General features: G+C 37.7%; 1 protein-coding gene across 4 annotated transcripts; it reads left to right on the forward strand.

Moving 5' to 3' along the window:
• LOC112524436 (E3 ubiquitin-protein ligase UPL3-like) lies at window positions 1-14,177 on the forward strand. 4 transcript variants are annotated; one of them, XM_025134243.1, is made up of 19 exons: window positions 936-1,023; window positions 1,097-1,221; window positions 2,137-2,247; window positions 2,340-2,456; window positions 2,548-2,718; window positions 2,788-2,949; window positions 3,730-3,978; window positions 4,058-4,179; window positions 4,267-5,689; window positions 7,460-7,561; window positions 9,007-10,581; window positions 10,692-10,916; window positions 11,012-11,116; window positions 11,661-11,741; window positions 11,834-11,902; window positions 11,998-12,126; window positions 12,221-12,343; window positions 13,117-13,352; window positions 13,931-14,177. In XM_025134243.1, exons 2-18 carry the CDS (start codon window positions 1,204-1,206, stop codon window positions 13,180-13,182), a joined length of 4,848 nt encoding a protein of 1,615 aa, XP_024990011.1. In that variant the 5' UTR covers window positions 936-1,023; window positions 1,097-1,203; the 3' UTR covers window positions 13,183-13,352; window positions 13,931-14,177. The 4 variants fall into 4 exon arrangements, with proteins under 4 accessions (XP_024990008.1, XP_024990009.1, XP_024990011.1 ...); XM_025134240.1 differs by having other exon boundaries at window positions 1-1,221; XM_025134241.1 differs by lacking the exon at window positions 7,460-7,561 and having other exon boundaries at window positions 1-1,221.
• Window positions 14,178-21,036: the final 6,859 nt, after the last annotated feature.

The following is a 21,036-nucleotide window of genomic DNA, read 5'->3' on the forward strand; positions in this document are numbered from 1 at the left end:
CTCTCGATTAGGGTTTTCCTTTAGTTCTCTCTGTGGATTGATTCTACTTTCCCCATAAAATTCATCTTTCTATACCCTTTCTTTGCAATCAATCGGGTTACACCAAGTTAAGAAACAAAAGTTTTCTTGATTTATCAAATTGATTTTTTGAGGGTTTGTCTGATTTGGTGGAAATTGGGCCTTTTTTTGGGGGGTAAAACCAGGTACTGTGTGAGGGATTATACGCGGAAGAGGACGATGATGATAAGTATTTGTTGTTTCTTCGATCGTCGTTGATCGTTGATTCGAAAGGTGGGTTTGGGGTTTTGTATGGAAACTCGTAGCCGGAAGAGGGCGGAGGCCACCTCATCAGCCCCATCTTCTTCATCGTCCGGCGGTCCCACCACTCGTTCCAACAAACGCACTCGTCTCTCTTCAACCACCTCCTCTGCCTCCCCAGCAGCCGCCGCCGCAGCTTCCAACGTCGTTGTTCAATCAGTCTGTACTCGTTCACGCGCTTCTAACATGGATACCAACACAAACGAGCCGTTCGCTTCCGGGTCTGGGTCCGGGTCGGGTCGTACCCGTCGCAGTGGGAAGAACATGAATAACCCGAATGTGGGACTGGACAAGGATAATCTGGATAAAGGCAAAGAGAAAGAGAATGAAGTTAGGGTTAGGCATAGAGATAGAGTTAATAACAGAGACAACAATTTAGGACTTGATAAAGACCGTGGCGGAGCTGATGATGAGGATGATGAGGATAATGACAGCGATGGTGGCGGTGTGGGGATGTTACATCAGAATTTGACTTCTGCCAGCAGTGCATTTCAGGGTTTGTTAAGGAAACTAGGTGCAGGTTTGGATGACCTGCTCCCGTCATCAGCAATGGCGTCTGTTTCCTCATCTCATCAGAATGGACGGCTAAAGAAGATTCTTTCCGGTTTACGAGCTGATGGGGAAGAAGGAAAGCAAGTTGAGGCGTTAACTCAGTTGTGTTACATGCTTATTATAGGAACCGAGGATTCACTAAGCACTTTCTCGGTTGATTCTTTTGTGCCTGTGCTTGTTGGTTTGCTTAACCATGAGAGCAATCCTGATATTATGTTGCTTGCAGCTAGGGCACTCACACATTTATGTGATGTGCTACCGTCTTCATGCGCTGCAGTTGTGCATTATGGTGCGGTTTCTTGCTTTGTTGCTAGATTGCTTACGATCGAGTACATGGACTTGGCTGAACAGGTGCCAACTTACTATCTAAATACTTTTTATTACTTTACTTATGGAAGTTAAGAGTGATGCGGTGTTTAAGCTGACATTCTTTCTATATATACCATGAATACTTCTATTACTTATGGAGGCTAGGTAAAATGGCTTGGCAAGGGGGGGACCCAGAAATTTTTCTAAACGGTGGGCACCATTTGACTAAGAAAATGACACTAACGAAATTCGAACTTGAGTCTGGGGTGGAATAAAGCCTTGCAAACCAACTCTACCAAATAAAACTTGTTCTCATTGTAGTTTTAAAATACATACGGTAGCAGACATCAAATTATACGGTTGTAGCTTTCACGAACCTAATTTTTTTACCCTTCAACGGAGAAATAATACGGAGGCACGTGCCACTGTATGCCCTATAGTAGGTCCGTCCATATAAAAAAGGGAACAATGGATTGTTGTCGCATACAGGAAAACTGTGAAGAACAAAAATAAGCAAAAATCAAACACAAGAACACATATATTTGGGTTGTTCGATCAATGTAATCTATGTCGTGCAATCTTAATGAAAAACATGATAGAAGGTGTCGTAGGCTTGCTAACCCTAAACCCTAGTCGACTTGGTGGCCCAATTTGAATTGGGTCACAATATTTAGGCCATCCATTCCCCAGTTCTTGAATGGATCTCATTTTTTGGGTTGAAAAACAGTCGCTGAAAATATGTCGGGTCAGATTGATCATCCATTTATAACAAATCTTGAACTGTGTATGTGAGCAACTCTAAGTGGACTTGATAGTAGCAAGTAGCTGCAGAAATTAGGCTATGAATGTTCTATATTATTTTTTGCTGATGTCTTATAATTAATATCGATATCTTTGCTAAATTTTTTGAAGCATCGATCATGGTAGTAATATTGATGCTTACCATTCTTGCAACAGTCCTTGCAAGCTCTTAAGAAGATATCTCAGGAGCACCCAACTGCATGCTTGCGGGCAGGCGCACTAATGGCAGTGCTTTCGTATTATGACTTCTTCTCTACAGGAGTCCAGGTACCCTTTTAATCATAATGTTAGTTATATGGAAAAACTGAATATGGTTTGAAGTATATCTAATTCTTACCCCCATGCGATTTATTTGTTAGCGTGTAGCATTATCTACTGCTGCAAATATGTGCAAGAAACTACCACCTGATGCAGCTGATTTTGTCATGGAAGCCGTTCCTTTGTTGACAAATCTTCTTCAGTATCATGACGCCAAGGTGAGGACCAAAACCAAGCATTCAAGATTCGTTAACTAATTATATGTTCACTTGCTTCTGATTGATTCTTGGAATAATATTCTCTTTTTAGGTTTTGGAGCATGCATCAGTTTGCTTGACTCGAATCGTAGAGGCATTTGCCGCATCATCTGATAAGCAGGATGAGCTTTGCAACCATGGGCTGGTTACACAAGCTGCCTCACTCATTTCAACCAGCAGTTCTGGAGGTGGACAGGCATCTCTCAGCCCATCTACATATACGGTATTGCTTATGTTTATTTGAATAGACTTGCTTTTTCAAGGTTGCGTCACTTAACACAGAGGTTGGCAGGGCTTAATTCGATTGCTTTCAACCTGTGCAAGTGGCTCTCCTTTAGGATCAAAGACTTTGCTGCTTCTTGGGATTAGTGGCATTCTCAAAGATATATTATCATCTTCTGGGCTTGCTGCAACCATGTCTGTATCACCTGCCTTGAGTAGGCCACCAGAGCAGGTAATACTTCTTTATATCCTGTTTTCTCCTTACCCCATGCAAAATACTATTACTTTGTTTATGCTCTCATTATTGGGATGCTGATTGAGTTTTATATTTAGTCATTACTTTGCAGTTTATTTGCATTTATGCTATTTTCTTTAGTGATTCTACCTGTGATAAATGGCCATTTAAATTCTAAAAGGCCCTTTAGATTAAGTTGTTAGATTAAGCTGTAAAAATGGAAGACATATTGTTGTTAGATTAAGTTGTAAAAATGGAAGACATATTGTTGTTAGATTAAGTTGTTGTAGCAGTAGTTTGCCGGGGGGGGGGGGGGGAATGGAAGGGACTGTTCTGAAGGTTTCTAGGGAGTTGTTGGTGTTTGTAACTTGAAGAGTTGCAATTAAGGAAAAGATTGATAATTGCAGAATTTGCCAAATCAGTTTCTTATCTAGTTAATAGCATCTCTTGCAACTTTCAGGGAAATTGTTTAGGATCCAAATTATTTAAGTCTTAAAAAGTAACCAGCAAGTTGAGTAGATATCTCAGCTGTACATATCCGTTCTACACATTTACATAGTATCATAGGATTTTGAAGATTCATCTATGCAGATGTTTTTGATCCTTAGAGATTAAACGCTATCAACATCTCACTGTTCAGACACTTCTTTGATTCAGAATTACATTCTGATTTCAGTGGTTACCATCAAAGAAACAAACAGCTTTAACTCTTCATTTATATTGACAATAGTAGGGACTTCAAAAGATTTTTGACCAATTTGTCTGTTTCTTTTGCAGATATTTGAGATTGTGAATTTGACAAACGAGCTTCTTCCTCCATTGCCTCAAGGAATCATCTCTCTTCCTGCCAGTACTAGCTTATTTGTCAAAGGGTCTCTTTCAAAGAAGTCACCTGTTGGCGGTTCTGGCAAGCAAGAAGACAATAGTGGTGGTACACCAGAGATCTCGGGCCGAGAGAAATTATTGACTGAGCAACCTGAGCTTTTGCAGCAGTTTGGGATGGACCTTCTTCCTGTTCTAATTCAGGTTAGTTTTGAAGAGAACTCAGATGGTTCATTGTCTGTGCAACCATTTACTTAACAAATGGACATCTTTTGTCTTGCAGATGTATGGGTCAAGCGTGAATGAACCTGTGCGTCACAAATGTCTCTCGGTTATTGAGAAATTGATGTACTTCAGCACAGCAGATATGATCCAGTCTCTACTTGGTGTTACAAATATATCAAGGTATCTCTCTTATGGACAGATCTATGATGTGCTGGTTTCATTGAATCACGTAGATATTCTAATGTTTATGCTTTAATCTGTCCCCAGTTTTTTGGCGGGAGTTTTGGCATGGAAAGACCCACAAGTCCTATTGCCTTCTCTTCAAATTGCAGATATCCTAATGGAAAAGCTTCCTGAGACTTTCTCCAAGCTGTTTGTGAGAGAGGGGGTGGTTCATGCTGTAGATACACTGATTTTGGCTGGGTCATCTGGGAGTGCTCTTTCCCAACCATTATCAACTGAAAAGGATAATGATTCTACACCTGGATCATCCTCACGTTCTCGACGCTATCGACGACGGATTGGGACTTCTAATGCAGATATACCTTCTGCTGAAGATCACAAAAACTCGGTCCCTGCTGTTGGTTCACCTCCTAATTCTGTTGAAGTTCCTACTGTCAATTCTAGTCTCCGGATGGCGGTGAGTGCAAGTGCAAAGGCTTTCAAAGATAAATACTTCCCTTCAGTTCCTGGAGCTGCTGAAGTTGGGGTTACCGATGATCTTCTACATTTGAAGAATCTTTGCACAAAGTTGGGCGCTTCTGCAGATGAGCATAAGATAATGTCCAAGGGGAAGTCTAAAGCTTCTGTACCCCGGCTTGTTGATTTTTCACCTAGCAAGGAAGAGAACTTGTTAAGAGTGATAACTGAGATGCTAGCGGAGCTAAGCAAAGGGGATGGTGTCTCCACATTTGAGTTCATTGGAAGTGGTGTTGTTGATGCTTTGCTGAACTACTTGTCTTGTGGATGCTTTTCCAAGGAAAGAGTGGCAGAAGCGAATTTGCCTAAGCTGCGTCAACAAGCCATTAGAAGATACAAGGCGTTAATAGCAGTTGCCCTTCCCTCCGACTTCGATGAATCAAAATTGGCCCCCATGAGTGTTCTAGTTCAGAAGCTTCAAAATGCGTTGACCTCATTAGAGCGTTTTCCAGTAATGCTGAGCCACAGTTCTAGATCCTCTACTGGAAATGCACGCCTCTCTTCTGGTCTGAGTGCATCGCCTCGGTCATTCAAACTGCGCTTGTGCAGAGCGCATGGTGAAAAATCTCTTCGTGATTATTCGTCAAATGTTCTCCTCATCGATCCTTTAGCGAGCTTGGCAGCTGTTGAAGACTTCCTCTGGCCCCGGGTTCAACGCAGCGAATCTAGCCATAAGCCTTCTGCTTCTGTCGGGAACTCAGACTCTGGGAATGCACCTCTAGGAGGTAGCGCTTCATCACCTTCTTCGACTCCTTCAGCTACCCGTCGTCACTCCACAAGATCCAGATCATCAATTAATATAGGGAACTCAGCTGGAAAGGACACACCAGTAGAGAAAAATGCAAGCTCTTCAAAGGGGAAGGGGAAGGCTGTCTTGAAGCCAGCTCAAGATGAGGGGAGAGGACCCCATACAAGAAATGCTGCTCGAAGAAGGGGTGCTTCTGATAAAGACACTTCGATGAAATCTGTTGATAATGAATCTACATCTGAGGTATGCTTCGTACATGTTAATGTTGGAACTTAATATTTTTAGATGTTATTTGCATATTCGAACCATGTTTAATACAAGTGTTTCCTTGATGATGTTGCGGTCAATGATTTGAAATTGCATGTTGTTGGTTAAAATGTCTTCTTTTCTTTTCTCTTGAAACCATCTAATGATGTGTGCTTTGCTTTAAAATTCCAAATTCATGTTATTATTAACTACTAAATATCACAATTACCATGTAATTCATAATAACCTTATAAATAGTAAGCCACTCGTTTGTTCCAACTTTCTCTTTTCTTCTTTTTCCGCGCCTCATCTTCATTCCTCATCACATCAGATCGATCGATCCAGGATTACATTTTCATTTTCTTTGAATCACAAACGGAGACGACAAAATGATATTGTTAAATAGCTTAGATGAATAGGACCTAATAATTTGTGGGTATATATGCAATCAAATACATGTCTCTGACTAATTTCAGATGTATACAATCACAATTATTTTTATGATTATCTTATGAACATAACTTTATTGGTCTATTCCTATGGCCCTCGTCAATATTAATGGACGCCCTGTCATATTGTTGACACTTGAGAGTATTATGTGTTTATGTATGCATCCTGTGCTGTGTCCTATATCAAATCAGTGGATGCAACGAGTATTTTAAAGGACTGCTCGATATCAACTAATGACCTAAACTGCCCTTGGGTTGAATGAAGCAAATACTAATTTGACAGTTTACAATTTTCTTTTGGGTGGGAGGGTTGCTCTTCATTTTATAAATTTCATATCTTGACATCAATGATAGATAGTTTTAGAGTGTACACTAATATCGGTCGAACAAAATACAACGGTTTCAGGCTTCAGTTTTTTCTATGATGTAAAAACTTCAGATTGAATTAGGGTCTTGAAATTTTGGACAGTGGAGCACCTATATTGTTAATCTAAACGGATTGGATTAAGCAAGTGCTGACACATGTTTAGATGGATGCTTTGGAGAATTTTACTTGACAAAAAATTCGATGAATCAAGTGAAGAACGATTATTATGAGAGAAAACATTGATGTAAACTGAAACTATGAAGAGACATGATAAGTAGAGGTGGGAAATGATTTTGGCCTTTTCGGTTACTTGAGATAATGTGATACTCCTTCCATCTGCTATTTGACACTCTTACATAGGTTTTCCAGCACTAGTTTTTCTCTTTTTTTTTTCTTACGTGGTGAAAACAACAGTGCAAGTGGTGAAAATGTTGGGTGTGAGGCAAACCTGAAGGTAAAGTGATTTGAGATTGGTTTTTGATTCTCCTTCTGGTGGTTGTACCATAGTGTCCTGATGGGAGGGGTTGTGCTGTCCCCTTTCCTGATATATATGAAGTGGAATTTTAAGAGGACATCAACATTCAACATTTAGATGGTGCGTTCAAACTCACTCTTATTAGGGTCTTCATCTCATGATAGTCAAGGAGAAAGGTGTTAGGACTAAAGGACCCATAAACAGTTCAAGGAGAAAGGTCTTGATCCCTTTATGCCTTGATGACCTTTTTTGTTAACTGAAACTTACCTTATGCAGAATAATTCGAATATCTAACCTTTCTGGTTTCATGTCTTGCGTTTTTATTTTCATTTTGTTTTCGGCTTGCTGCTTGTTCTTGTAAGATACCTTTGATCTTATTTGCTTTGCTTTGCCTTATATTTTCCCTTTTCCTATTAGCCTATTGTCTTTTATCATTTGTTGCTAATATTCTCAGTATTCTTTCGTCTACACTGTAGGACGAGGATGTAGATATATCACTTGTCGAAATTGATGATGCATTGGTAATTGAAGATGATGAAATATCTGAGGATGATGATGACGATCATGATAATGCATTGGTAATTGTTTTTCAATGTTCTATTCCAATTTTTCATTTTGCATATCGAATTCAATAGCTTGAAGTTGCTGTGACCAAGATGTATTTTAAGTGTTTGGATGGGATATAGAAATAAGTAGCAATTTACCATCTTGATCTTCCAACTCCCCTGAGGGGTGTCTGTCAAGTCCATGCCAGCACAATAAATACCCTCATTCATTTTAAAGGTGTTGTCTTTGGATAGTTGGAATGTAGATTTGTTAACGGTGAGGATGAGGGAGCTAGTTAATGTGCTAAGTAGGAGAATGAATATTGCATAAGAAACTAAATGGTTGATGAATGATGGAAGACCAAGAGCACTAGTTTTACCTTTTTGCATTCATGGAAAGATAGGACTGGAATGGTGCAGGTATTACAATGTAAGTAGAGATCATGGAGGCTCTAAGATAATTTATAGAAGTTTTTGCGTGGTCTTAAGAATCAAGAGCTGTTTATGAGTTTTGCAATAACTTGCAATTTGAGGATCGTAAACACTTCTTCAGGAATGCCTCTTATCTATCTACCTTTAGAAGTGGTCAAAACTGTAGCCATATAGCTTTTCTTCTAACAAGGTAAGGGGGCCAGTTGTCGTGCATGCATGGGGAGTGCATAGTATTGAATTTGAAGAGAGAGAATTCATAATACATAGATGTAGGCTTTTAGTTGGACATCCATATTAGGGATGATGTTAGACTGAGTGCCGGAACCGTCTAGTGAGGCTGTCAGATCTGAAAGGAGAGAATTTAAGTGTTATCAATGATCAACCTGTTAAAAATGGCATTGAATTAGCTGTGTGAGGCTGCTAATATTTGCAACGGACATGAGTGCATTTGAAGGGAAGGAGGTACATAAGGCTATTGAGGAGAATGAGAGAGGCTATGTAAGAGTGTAAAGAGGACGTATAGATATAAACTTGCGAAAACAAAAGCTAAGAAATCAGGAAGAGAAGCTAGAAGTCATGTGAAAGAAGGAACACAAGGAGAAAGGCATGCTAAAGTTGGTAAAACAAAGTAAATGGTAACTAGGGTCATAGTCACATCAAATGCTTTTCAAGGATGAGAACCGAAAAGTTATGAGGTCAGAAAAATTACAGGGGGTTATGCAAGTTGTTCAATGGCAATAAATAGGGGAGTGTTGGGGAACTTCATGACATTTTTAAAGGGAGAGAGACTACTAAGGATCTTAGTTAGAGCATAAGGAGGAGACAGACGGACCTCCTATGTGTTTTGAATTAAGATTTTGATATTGAAATGGATGGTGATTTCTGTGGCTATGGTGACTTTTGATGGCACATTTATTGATCTCATAAATAGAACTTGAATTTGAAGGAAAATTATTGCCAACTTCATTGATAACTTTTTATTATCTTTCACAATCCTATCATGTACATGTTCTTCCTAATGCATGATTTCTTTTTCATGTTTGTAGGTGCTTAGGGGTGATTCAGGTGCAGTTTACATGCCATATGTTCACGATGTTAAATTGCCCGACTCTGCTGAGGATAGTCCTGCCGGTCCTGCAACAAGTGATAGCCAGACAAATCCAGCTTGTGGTTCTAGCAGCAAAGGAACTCCAGCTCAGGGCTCAGACTCCACAGAGTTTAGGGGTGGAAATTCGTTCGGTTCAAGAGGTGCAATGTCATTTGCTGCTGCTGCCATGGCTGGGCTTGCATCAGCAAATGGTAGGGGTATTGGGGGAGGTAGAGATCGTCATGGGCAGGCCCTCTTTGGCTCCAATGATTCTCCCAGACTGATTTTTTCTTCAGGTGGTAAGCAACTCAACAGACATTTAACCATCTATCAAGCTGTTCAGCAACACCTTGTCCTGGATGAGGTTGATGATGAGAGGTATAACAGCAGTGACTTTGTATCTAGCGATGGTAGCAGACTATGGAGTGATATCTACACGGTCACCTACCATAGAGCAGACAGCCAAAGCGATAGGACATCAGTTGGGAACGTAAACTCAGCAAAAACAACTAGATCATCCAAAGCTGGGTCTACCTCGAATTCCAATGCAGACTCGCCTATGCATCAAATGTCTCTTTTAGATAGCCTTTTGCAAGGGGAACTTCCTTGTGATTTGGAAAAGAATAATCCTGCTTACAATATATTAGCTCTACTACGTGTATTAGAGGGTTTAAATCAGCTTGCACCACGTTTACGTGTCCAGGCAGTTATCGACAGCTTCTCTGAAGGAAAATTCTCAAGTCTAAATGAATTGAATGTTACTGGTCCTAGGGTTCCTGCTGATGAGTTCATCAATAGTAAATTGACTCCAAAATTGTCTGGGCAGATTCGAGACGTGCTTGCACTTTGCAGTGGTAGTCTTCCATCATGGTGTTATCAGCTGACGAAAGCATGCCCATTCTTGTTTCCTTTTGAAACTAGGCGCCAGTATTTCTATTCAACTGCTTTCGGGTTGTCTCGTGCATTACATCGCCTTCAGCAGCAGCAAGGTGCAGATGGCCATGGATCTATGAATGAGAGAGAGTTGAGGGTTGGACCATTACCGCGGCAGAAAGTCCGTGTTTCCCGAAATCGTATTTTGGATTCTGCTACAAAAGTCATGGAGATGTATTCAAGCCAAAAGGCTGTTCTAGAAGTAGAATATTTTGGTGAAGTTGGCACTGGACTGGGTCCTACTTTGGAGTTCTATACTCTTTTAAGTCATGATCTTCAAAGGGCTGACCTGAGAATGTGGAGATCTAATTCTTTGGATGTCAGCATGGCAATGGAAGTTGAACCCGAAGGGAAGAAAGATGGGAAAACAAATGATTCTGGGCCTGCTTCTGGCAGAGGTGCCGGCAACTTTATCATAGCACCCCTTGGGTTGTTCCCAAGTCCTTGGCCCGTTGCTGCTGATTCTTCTGGTGGTGGCCAGTTTGCCAAGGTGATCGAGTATTTCAGACTCCTTGGTTGTGTAATGGCAAAGGCTCTTCAAGATGGGCGGCTTTTGGACCTGCCCCTTTCAACTGCATTCTACAAGCTTGTGCTTGGACAAGTAAGTTGTTTGTTTAGTTTTCTTGAGAGTCCGGATATTGCAATCTTTGTAACTTCACTATACTCTGTTCTGTTGTTTTGCCTGAGATATGCACCTTTCCTTCCTTGCAGGAGCTTGATTTACATGATGTTTCTTCTTTTGATGCTGAACTGGGTAAGACATTGCAAGAGTTGCAAGCCCTTGTTTGTCGGAAACAATACCTAGAGTCGATGCCTGGGCATGACCGCAATGAAATACATGACTTAAAATTTCGAGGGGCTCCAATTGAAGATCTCTGTTTGGACTTCACACTTCCCGGCTATCCTGATTTTGTTCTAAAACCAGGCGATGAAGATGTACTTATGCATCCTTTTACCTAATGACCTTTTTGCATCATAAACATAACTTTTGTGCTTGGTTTATTCATATGTTTTTTTGGGTTTTTTTACAGGTCACTATAGACAATTTGGAGGAGTACGTTTCGCTTGTAGTTGCCGCTACTGTCAAGACTGGTATCATGCGCCAAATGGACGCATTCAGAGCCGGTTTCAATCAGGTCCACTTGCTTGTTCTTTGTTACTTACATTTCATTTTGCTTCTTCAAGTCTCATATCTGAAAGTCAATAGCATTAGTGTCTTGTATTAATGCCCTAGGTAATCGTGTGTGCTCATTTTCTTTTTGTAAACCATCCCATTTGAACATTACCATCTCTGCTTATTATTCATAGTTTTGACAGGGTTGGTTAATTTTGTAATTCTTGTATGTTTTTTTACGTGTTCTTGCCTACTGTTTTAGTGCGTGATTGGTTTGCAAATATCTGAAGCCTGCTTATAATCTATTTATATCGTGTTCGATTAGTTATCTTGTAGGCAACTTGACCTACAGCCTTTATATTGGTTTCTCATATGTAAAAAGAAATGACGATTCTTATTATGCATCTCTTTTCTTTCTTGTGTCTTTTAATTTCTATTTCTACTAATGTATATTGTGTGAAAAGAAAATAAGATTTTGTTGTTACAGATTCAACATAGCTACTTTTATACTATGTCTTTTAACATACATACAAGATCTTACTTGTAAATTACATTTCAACCATCAGGTCTTTGACGTTTTGGCTCTGCAAATATTCTCTCCAAATGAATTGGATTATTTGCTTTGTGGCCACAGAGACTTATGGGAGGTAAAATTCATGTCTTTCTGGTCCACTTGTCATGGTTAAATCTGAATGTTCCATGGAAGAATGTGTTTTTTTTAACTTTTTTACTACTGCAGGCTGACAAACTTGCGGAACACATAAAGTTTGATCATGGATATACTTCCAAGAGCCCTGCAGTGGTTAATGTAAGTAAACCCTTCATCCATTTTGGATTCCATCTGTTATACACTGGCATTTAGGAGAAAACTTATCATGAAATTTGTTGTCCACACTTATTTAGTTACTTGAGATAATGGGAGAATTCAACTCGGAACAGCAAAGGGCATTCTGTCAATTTGTCACTGGTGCACCTCGGCTGCCTCCTGGTGGTTTGGCAGTGTTGAATCCTAAGTTGACAATTGTGAGAAAGGTATATGTCTTACCGATGGTCTGTTTGTCATTATTATTATTATTATTATCCAACTTTCGGGTAAAGGTGCTTATAACCTCGCCTTTTGGTACAGCTTTCTTCAACAGCCAGTAATACTGCAACCAATGCAGCTGGATTGTCGGAACCTGCTGATGATGACTTGCCGAGTGTGATGACATGTGCTAATTACTTAAAGCTTCCTCCTTACTCCACCAAGGTACAATATCCTATTTTGAGTACAAATTTGGCCTGATGTTTTTGAGTTTTCCCATTAGGATACCACTATGGCACCACCATAGATACCACTCTGTGTCACACGAAAATCGGAATGTTTGATTTGTCATAATTTTGTGTGTGGCTATTTGTCATATGTCCAAAGTACAAACAAAAGTATGGAAACTTGTGAACCAGATGAATATCATTGAGTAATTGAAAAGATGGCAATGTGCAAATACGTAATTGTAACTTTAAAACTTGCCAATGATGAAAATGTTGCAATTATCATAAGATACCTCAAGATGGAAATCGGCATAAATTTCTCGGGATGGAGTATAAACCACTATGGGTGCGTTTGGTACGACGGACATGACAGGACAGTAGAAAACCTGTTACATTGTTATTCATGACTTGATTTTTGGTTCACTTACTATTTGGTTGGTTTTTCATCAAGTCGTGTGGATAAAGCTATCTGTTTAGATTAATCTGTTTGTATAGATTGAGAAAGTTTTTGTTTGGGAAGGTTTTACATTGATGGAAGGAGCATGTTTTTTAATTAGGAGGGGTAGGTTTGGAAAAAACCTTGGCTTTCTGCATAAAGCTTCTCTCTAGAAGCTTACTGGATAAGCCACTTCCTATATCATTAAGCCACTACCAAACAGTTACATATAGTTGGCCCCGTATAAGCTGCGAGTCTCATTAAGCTGCTAACAACAGACCCTTGGTTTGGATACTTATTTTGGCTGGGTCTAACAAGTGGTTAAATTGTTACAGGAGATCATGCACAAGCAACTCCTCTATGCTATCAGTGAAGGACAGGGATCGTTTGATTTGTCATGAGTTTTCATTTGAAACTAACCGAATTTTGTACATTGTATCCGAAAAAGCTTTTGGAAACATATCTTAACAACCGGTCTTATAAATGGGGTTGCATTTCATCTGCTCTGCTCAATAAAAGTTTCTCCAGGCGCCCTCCCTCCCTGACTGTCAGCAGCGGTCGCAACGTTAAGGTCAGTTTTCCTTTGTTCCATAGCAATCTGTCTGAAATCATATGTTTGCTACTTTTATTAATGTATATAATGCTTATAATGTCCTACTACTAGCTGATAAACTAGTTATGCTTGTTAAAGGGTAGCTAATAAGTTGGATGCTAATGTAAAATGACTTAAAAGGACATGTTGAAGCATTTATTGGAAAAATTGAAGTGGCATGATTGAAAGGAAAAAAAATGGAAAAACCCTTTTTAAGCCTATTGAAACGCTACTAGACATGGCTTTTCAAAAAGCTAGCTTATGGTTGCCAAACATGGCCTAACAAGCTAGCTGATAAGTTGGTAAATCAATGTAAAATGACTTAATAGGACATGTTGAACATTTAATTGGAGAAAGAAAGTAAGGGGTATAGTTGGAAAAGGAAAAAAAAAAAGCCCATGTGAGCTTGCTTATGGCTAACCAAGCTAGCTTATGGTTGTCAAGCATGGCCTAAGATTTGAATTATTCAAGTGTTTCATATAGGATTTGAATGTCGTTTCCCTTTTGTTTCTTTTTGTTGCGATTTCGATCATTTTGTTTGGTTGTTTTTCTGTCAGTTAATTGCGGATGTGGTGATTCGATCATGAACGAGGTTTTGCTTCCGAAGGATGGACGTTTCAAACTGTTTGTTTTCTACAACAATTGTTGTGTAAATAACTAGCAGAATTTGAAATTTATCTCTTATCGACTTCATGCATGTATTCAGGTGTTTACTTGAAATGTTTTTACCCATAGTTACAGAGATGAATCCTTTGCTGTGTGTCTCTTTCGTATGAATTGTCAATAACTGCGATTTGAACGGTCTTTCTCCTATGTTTTTTTGTTCTTTTCCGGCAACTTTTACACACTATGCACAATCCGTGGGTATTCGATGAAACAACTACGATCAGGTAGGTACATCTTACTCTTCCCATAACCTAGCTTTGGATGAGGTATACTGGGTTTGTTTGGTTCATAATTTTACGTTCATTGCTGCATGGGTAGAGGAACATGGGTTGTTACTTGTAAGTAGGGATGTTAACGTGCTGAGCAATGGGTGGTTCTAGCCTGGCTTGAGAAATATCAAGACTCGAGCTCGAATGGTTTTTTTTTTCTTCTCAAAATAGTGCTCGAGCTTAGTTCCAGATATTTTTTTTCAACATTCTAGCTCGACCTCAATGCTCGAATGATTTTGGATCTTCAAGCCTGTTTATGGGCTAGAACTCGAGATCAGTTGACTTTTATTAGCTCGAGTTTAATAATGTTTATATACGAATATTTATGGCCTGGCTTGAGCTCGAAAACTAGTGAGTCTGAGATCGACAAAATCGAGTTCGATTAGTTTGTTAAATGCTCGAAATTTTAAACACCCCCTGGTTGGTAACTTGTAAGTTGATCCAAAGTATTTTGGTTCATTAGTGAATTGGAATCCTAAGGAGTTTGGACTAAAAAGGGTTCGAACCGATAATTCTCGAGTTCGATACTAGAATCGAGTTGCTTCCTTTTGATATTTTTACAATGCGTTTTGATAACCCACTAAAATAGATGAAACAAAAGATCTGAGAAAAGATGGATAAATTACTAAACTGTACGCGACTCAAATTACAGCTCTGAAACCTGCTCTATTCTTTTACCTGCATATTTCACTCTCATATGTCTTGTCTTGTCCCCTTCTTTTTCGTCTTGTTTATGCATCAAACCCACCCAAATTTAGGACCAAATCGAGTTTTTCTATTACTTTAAAAAACGACTAATTTTGATAAACATGTTATAAATGAAAAACTAGAGAACACCTTTACAAACATTAGATCAAAAATTCTAGGGTCAATATAGAAGTGGCATACATGTAATTAACTTAAAATACACAGAGATTTGGGAAAATAAAAACAATTAAAATCGTTAAAATCAAGGAGAGGTAACCTTTATTAGGAGTGTGCAGAAAATCAACTGATCTAATTAGAACCGTATGATTCAATTAGAACCGACCGACCATAATTGGATGAGATCAGATTGAAAATTTCAACATCCAATTTGGATAAGTCGGTTCTTGGATGACAGTCTAGAATTGACCAAAACCGAACCGATCAACATCCAATTATCGGTTCAATTAATCATCCGATGACCATCCAACCATATTAATTCAGATACAAACAAAACGGATAATATCTGATTCAGTAATAAATTAAATTAAAAAAATACAACCAGATAATTTTAATTTAAGTTTCAAGATTTGTCCATGTTAATGATATTATTGTTCACATTCCATCACAATCGTGATTCATTGTATGAAAAGTATACCAAAAAAAAAAACAAAAAATGGTATATTTTGGATTTTGGTGGGTGATCCCAAAATTTGTTTTGGAGTAAATTACAAATTTAGTCCCTATGGTTTGTCAGTTATAACACTTTTCATCCTTATAGTTTCAGAAATACAAGATAACAATTGTGGTTTGCCAAAACACCCGAATGTCGTCCCTTCCTATAACCGCCGTGGTGTTATAACTAGAGGAGTGTAGAAAATCATACGATCCAATTTTAACCGACTGATCCAGTTACAACTGACCAACCATAATCGGATATCCAATTGTAGTCGAATCAGATCGGATCCAAAATTTCAACATCCAAATCGGATCAGTCGATTCTTGGATGGTAGTCCATCATCCAATAAAACCTAACCGGTCCAATCCAACGACCATCCAATTATCATCAAGCTAATATCCAATTAATAACTATATATAATTATTAACATTCCAAGATATTTTTTTTGTTGATATTTATATACATTTTTTTAATAACTTAAGAAAATATATGAATAATTGGTTGAGAATTGGATCAAAATATTGGACGAATCCAATCCAAACCAATGAATAACTAATAATAAAATTCAATGGATGGAACCGATTATACCCAATGATCCATTGGATTTAGATCATATCGGATGTACAATGTTAATCGGATCGAATTTGATGACAAAATCCAACATCCAATGGATGATTGGATCGGATCGAATCCACCTAAATCCATTGGATTTCAACCGATGAATTTGTAATTAACTGAGACTCATCATCAAATAATACAATTACGATCTCAACAATCATCACTGAAATTTAATATTAAAGAAACAATATAAATATGAATCTGTCTTTACTGATGAATTGGCATCGTACAATTGACGTCCATAGATTTTAGCTACGGATACGTCTCATTGTTTTCGGGTGACAACAATTTTACGTTATTGATGTTAAGACGTAATTTTATGACGCTGATTATTCATTGACTGCCAGCATACACTTCATTCAATTCAATACCGAATATGACGTCTTGGATGATTGACAAACATCTGAATCAGTTTATGTACTGAAATAAATACCTGGTATATCAGAAATATTTTATGCTTGACAAAAATCAATATCTGATCAAAACGATATCAGAAATTCTTAATATATGTACAGTTTTGTCTTTATTTATATACTGGTACCATAAAAATTGACATCCAAGGATGTTTCATTGGTTCTGGATGACAACGATTTTACAGCACTGATGTTAACAAATAGTTCTATGACGTTGATTATTCATTGACAATCACTTTATACTCTGGTCAATTCAGTATTGAATATGATGCTTATTTGATAATCAAGTTTCAGGTTTGAGTCGTTTTAAACACCATGAACACCTGCTTAACGTCACACTCGTTTATCTTTTTTTTAATTAACCTGGATATCCAACCTACTATGCGAGCCGACTAATCCCAGGACAACCACTTGCTTTGCAGATAGCCCGGAGTCACTGCATTTGAACCTCCGTGGCCACAAGGAGATTTTTATTTCTCATTGGATTTGAACTTGAGACCTCCTGATACTTTTGATCTTTGAATCCAAGCTCAAACCAATCAGGTACCACCCTTGTGATTACACTCGTTTATCTTTCCGATCATATAGTTATGGTAAAGAATGCTTACATGGATTTTATGGCGTCGTTGGAATAAACTGTCGAACACTATAATTAATTAAAAAATATTACGTTTTATAATGAGATCTTAACAAATATAAAATAAAAATAAAATAAAAATTGCTTCAAAACAAAGGGTTGGTAGATACTCCAAATCATTTTAATTATATAAATAATTGATAAAAACTTTTAAAAATTATTTTTTATGTGCGAAATATTGTTTATTGATGCACATTACTTAAAATTTAAGATTACAATTAAATTGTACGTAAATACAATTTATTAAAGTTTCATGTTTCAATTCGTGTAATTAATAATAAATAAACATAATCAAATAAAGATAAACATCTTATTTTAAATATAAAAAAATAAAATATAATTTGTAATTATTGTTTTTTTTTAAATTTGTATTATTAAACCAAAAATAAGTAGTAAGTCTAAATTAAATTATAATAAAAAAATTGAATTAAAGAAATTATAAAAAAACGAGAATTTTAAGTAGTTATTTTGATACTAATATATATTTTTTTCAAAATTTTAAGATATCTTCAAATTCATATTTTATTCAAAAATAAAAATGTTATCGCTTTTTTAAAACCACATAAAATCGTTTTATAACATCGACAAAAACAGAGAATAAAATAAAACATTAAAATCGAAATGTATCTCATTGTATTGTACGAGTATCCTTCTAAACTACTGGTAGTTATAAATGATGTGAAATCTGTAGTTATTAATCTTATTATTTTTTAATTTTATAAATAGGATAATTCAAAAAACAAATGTTTGACTTGTAAAAACCATGGATAAGTTTATTGATTTGAGCTTCAACATTTCATTGGATTTATAAATGAGCCAAAGAATTCAAGATTTTTTGGGCGGATTGATGTCGAGATCAAGGTCTCGATGATAGATATGGCCAAAAACCGGTATGGGGCTGGGTTGGGCCGGGCCGGACCTAAATCGGTCATAGGCTGAAACTAGAGATGGCCAAACGTAACCGGTTCGGTCCGTAACTGACGGAGGCCCGAAACCGAGACCGGCTCAAGACCGTAACCGACCTGGATCGGTAGTAACCGGTTATGGACCGGCGGTTACGAACCGGTTACTGTTTTTAGGATTTTCTTGGACCGGTCTCGGTCCCGTCTAAAATACTAAGGTTCGATTAAAGGTACTTGTAACTAGTTACGGTAACGGGTCTCGGGCCAGGTCGAAACTGGTCCTATATTAAAAAAACATTTTCTTTTTTATATATAGATATTTTTAAAAAAAAATTTTGATAAAATTTTAAAAATGCTTTAATGATTTTATAATACACTTTAAAATATCTAATTAGGTCAATCAAATACACTTAAAAATATGTTTTATCGTAGTTTTATAATTGGTTTTCAATCAAATATACTTAAAAATTACGTTTTATTATAGTTTTATAATTGATTTTCAATCAATACACTTAAAATATATATATATATATATATATATATATTTTACTGTAAATTCGTAATTTGATTTTCAATCAAATACACTTAGAAAGCTAGAAATTCATTTAAAAATAAATTTTTTCTGAAAAGAAATCGGGCAGGTCCCTGCCGGGCTAAACTTTGTTTTTGGATGAAAACTATAACCGGCGGTCCCAAACCGGTCCCAATCAGTCCCCGCCTAGGCTGGTCCAAAGTCGGTCCCGATCCAGGTCCTCCGCTGGTCCCGGGTTGGGACGGGCCCATTTGACCATCTCTACTCGACATATAGAGTTGGTTCGTGAGTGTTTTTGGAAAGGCCTATGTGTTTCCATTACAAGAATTTCTCTTAGACTTTGATCTTTCGTTGGTGAGAATGAGTTTCGGTCTTTGTTTCTTCATTATTTTTACCGTCATGTTTTAGCTTTTATGCTCGGTTTTCAGTCCCTCCGTTGGTTGCTGTCCTCTTTAACTATTCTCCCTCATTTCTGTTCCCCTTTTAGTTAGTGTTTTTGATGGTTTTATTTAACCTTAAAAAAAATATTAATAGATAAATAAATAAATTTAAAAATAATAATTTTCAAAAATTATTTATTAAAAAACCCAAAAACATCAAAATTTAAACAAATTGAGCAAAAGAGACATTCTGTTCGGTTGTGGCTTATTGGACTGTATAGCTTATTCGCTGAGCCATAAATGATTGTTTGGTTATGGCTTAATCTGGAAATCAAGAGCTTATATGGCATTTCTGACATTCAGACGATTTATTCAGAACAACAACCGAACAACAACTTATCTGTTAATATACAGACAACTATATCCATACAGGTTTTAACAAAAAACAATCCGAACAGCCCCATAGCCCACTTCAACTTTTGGCATGTTATGACAAAAAGTCAAAATAGGAGTTAGGGGCTGTTCGGTAGGAGCTTAATGAGTTGTATAAAGGATATGACTTATTCGTACAGCCATATCCAGCTGTTCGGTATGGGCTTATTCGGCTAGCCATGGGCTGAATTGCTCAGCTAGGAAAGTGATGTCTCTTGTATTCAGCCCTTTATTAAACCATTTGTTCCCCTTTTACCCTTTCCCTCTTTTCCCCTTTCACTCCCATGCCTTTCCGATGGGGTAGCGACGAGGTTAGATGGGACGAAGGAGGGTGCCGAATAGCTAGGGATGGATCGATGTGAGGGAGGGCTCGCCAAAAGTAAGAGAGGAACCAATTTTAAAATCGGTGTGTGCAGCGTAGAGAGAGATCGATGTAAAGGTGAGAGAGGGTTTGTGGGTGTGTGTTGTGTTCGGTTTGGGGGGACACCGAACAAGGAGAATCAGGTGGATTTGGGGTGACTGAGAGTCGGCGAAGGAGGGAGGTGAGAGGGTCGTTCGTGGGTATGTGTTGTGTTCGGTTAGTGGCGGTCGACGAGTGGTGGTATTCAGATCGAGGGCCCGAACGAGAGAGATAGTCAGCAAAGGAGGGAGGTGGGAGGGTCGGTCTGTGGGTCTGTGTTGTGTTCGGTTAGTGGCGGTCGGCGAGTGGTGGTGTTCGGGTTGAGAGGCCGAACGAGAGAGATAGTCAGCGACAAAGGGAAGTCGGCGAGGGAGGGATGTGAGAGGGTCGGTCCGTGGGAAGTCGACGACAGAGGGAAGTCGGCGACACAGGGACAGAGTCGGCGAGAGATGATTCTAGGTAAAAATGTCATTTTTCACATTTAGACGGTTTATTCAGCATGACAACCGAACAACAATTTATAAGTTACCATACAGACAATTTTATCAATACAAACATCTTTATCCATACAAGTCTTAATAGAAAACGAACCGAACAACCCCTTAATATAAAAAAGAAACAAATATTAAGAAAAGCATAAAAATAAAAGCACAATAAAATTAAGCATATATTTAAAATGAATTTTACACATAAGATTAATTATTAAAAATAATAATAATAAATAATATATTACAATCTTTACACCGATGATCTTGAATTATCACTCTTAACAAAAGGGACCAACATCATTTTTGTTTGAGTAATCTACAAATTTGTTACTTATGATTTATTAAAAATAATATTTTTATTTAATGACTTATCTTAATTATATTATGAAATATTATAATCGACTGATTTTTTAAGAAATCTTTTTTCAATCATTTTACATTTCTCAACTAGATTATCAGATAATTTTTACAAAACATGATTAGTTTATCAACTAGTTTTCCAACTTTAAAACGTAACACACCGCATCACAAACATTCGTACGAGGCTATTTGGCAGTTGCTGA

Source organism: Cynara cardunculus (assembly GCF_001531365.2).
Source record: "Cynara cardunculus var. scolymus isolate 2C chromosome LG 13, CcrdV1, whole genome shotgun sequence".
Taxonomy (NCBI): domain Eukaryota; kingdom Viridiplantae; phylum Streptophyta; class Magnoliopsida; order Asterales; family Asteraceae; genus Cynara; species Cynara cardunculus.

Excerpts from the sequence above, each read along its gene's own strand:
- LOC112524436 (XM_025134240.1), top strand. The coding sequence starts at position 310 with ATGGAAACTCGTAGCCGGAAGAGGGCGGAGGCCACCTCATCAGCCCCA. Across the intron at positions 2,719-2,787 it reads TCAGCCCATCTACATATACG|GGCTTAATTCGATTGCTTTC; the intron begins GTATTGCTTATG and ends AGAGGTTGGCAG. Across the intron at positions 7,562-9,006 it reads ACGATCATGATAATGCATTG|GTGCTTAGGGGTGATTCAGG; the intron begins GTAATTGTTTTT and ends TCATGTTTGTAG.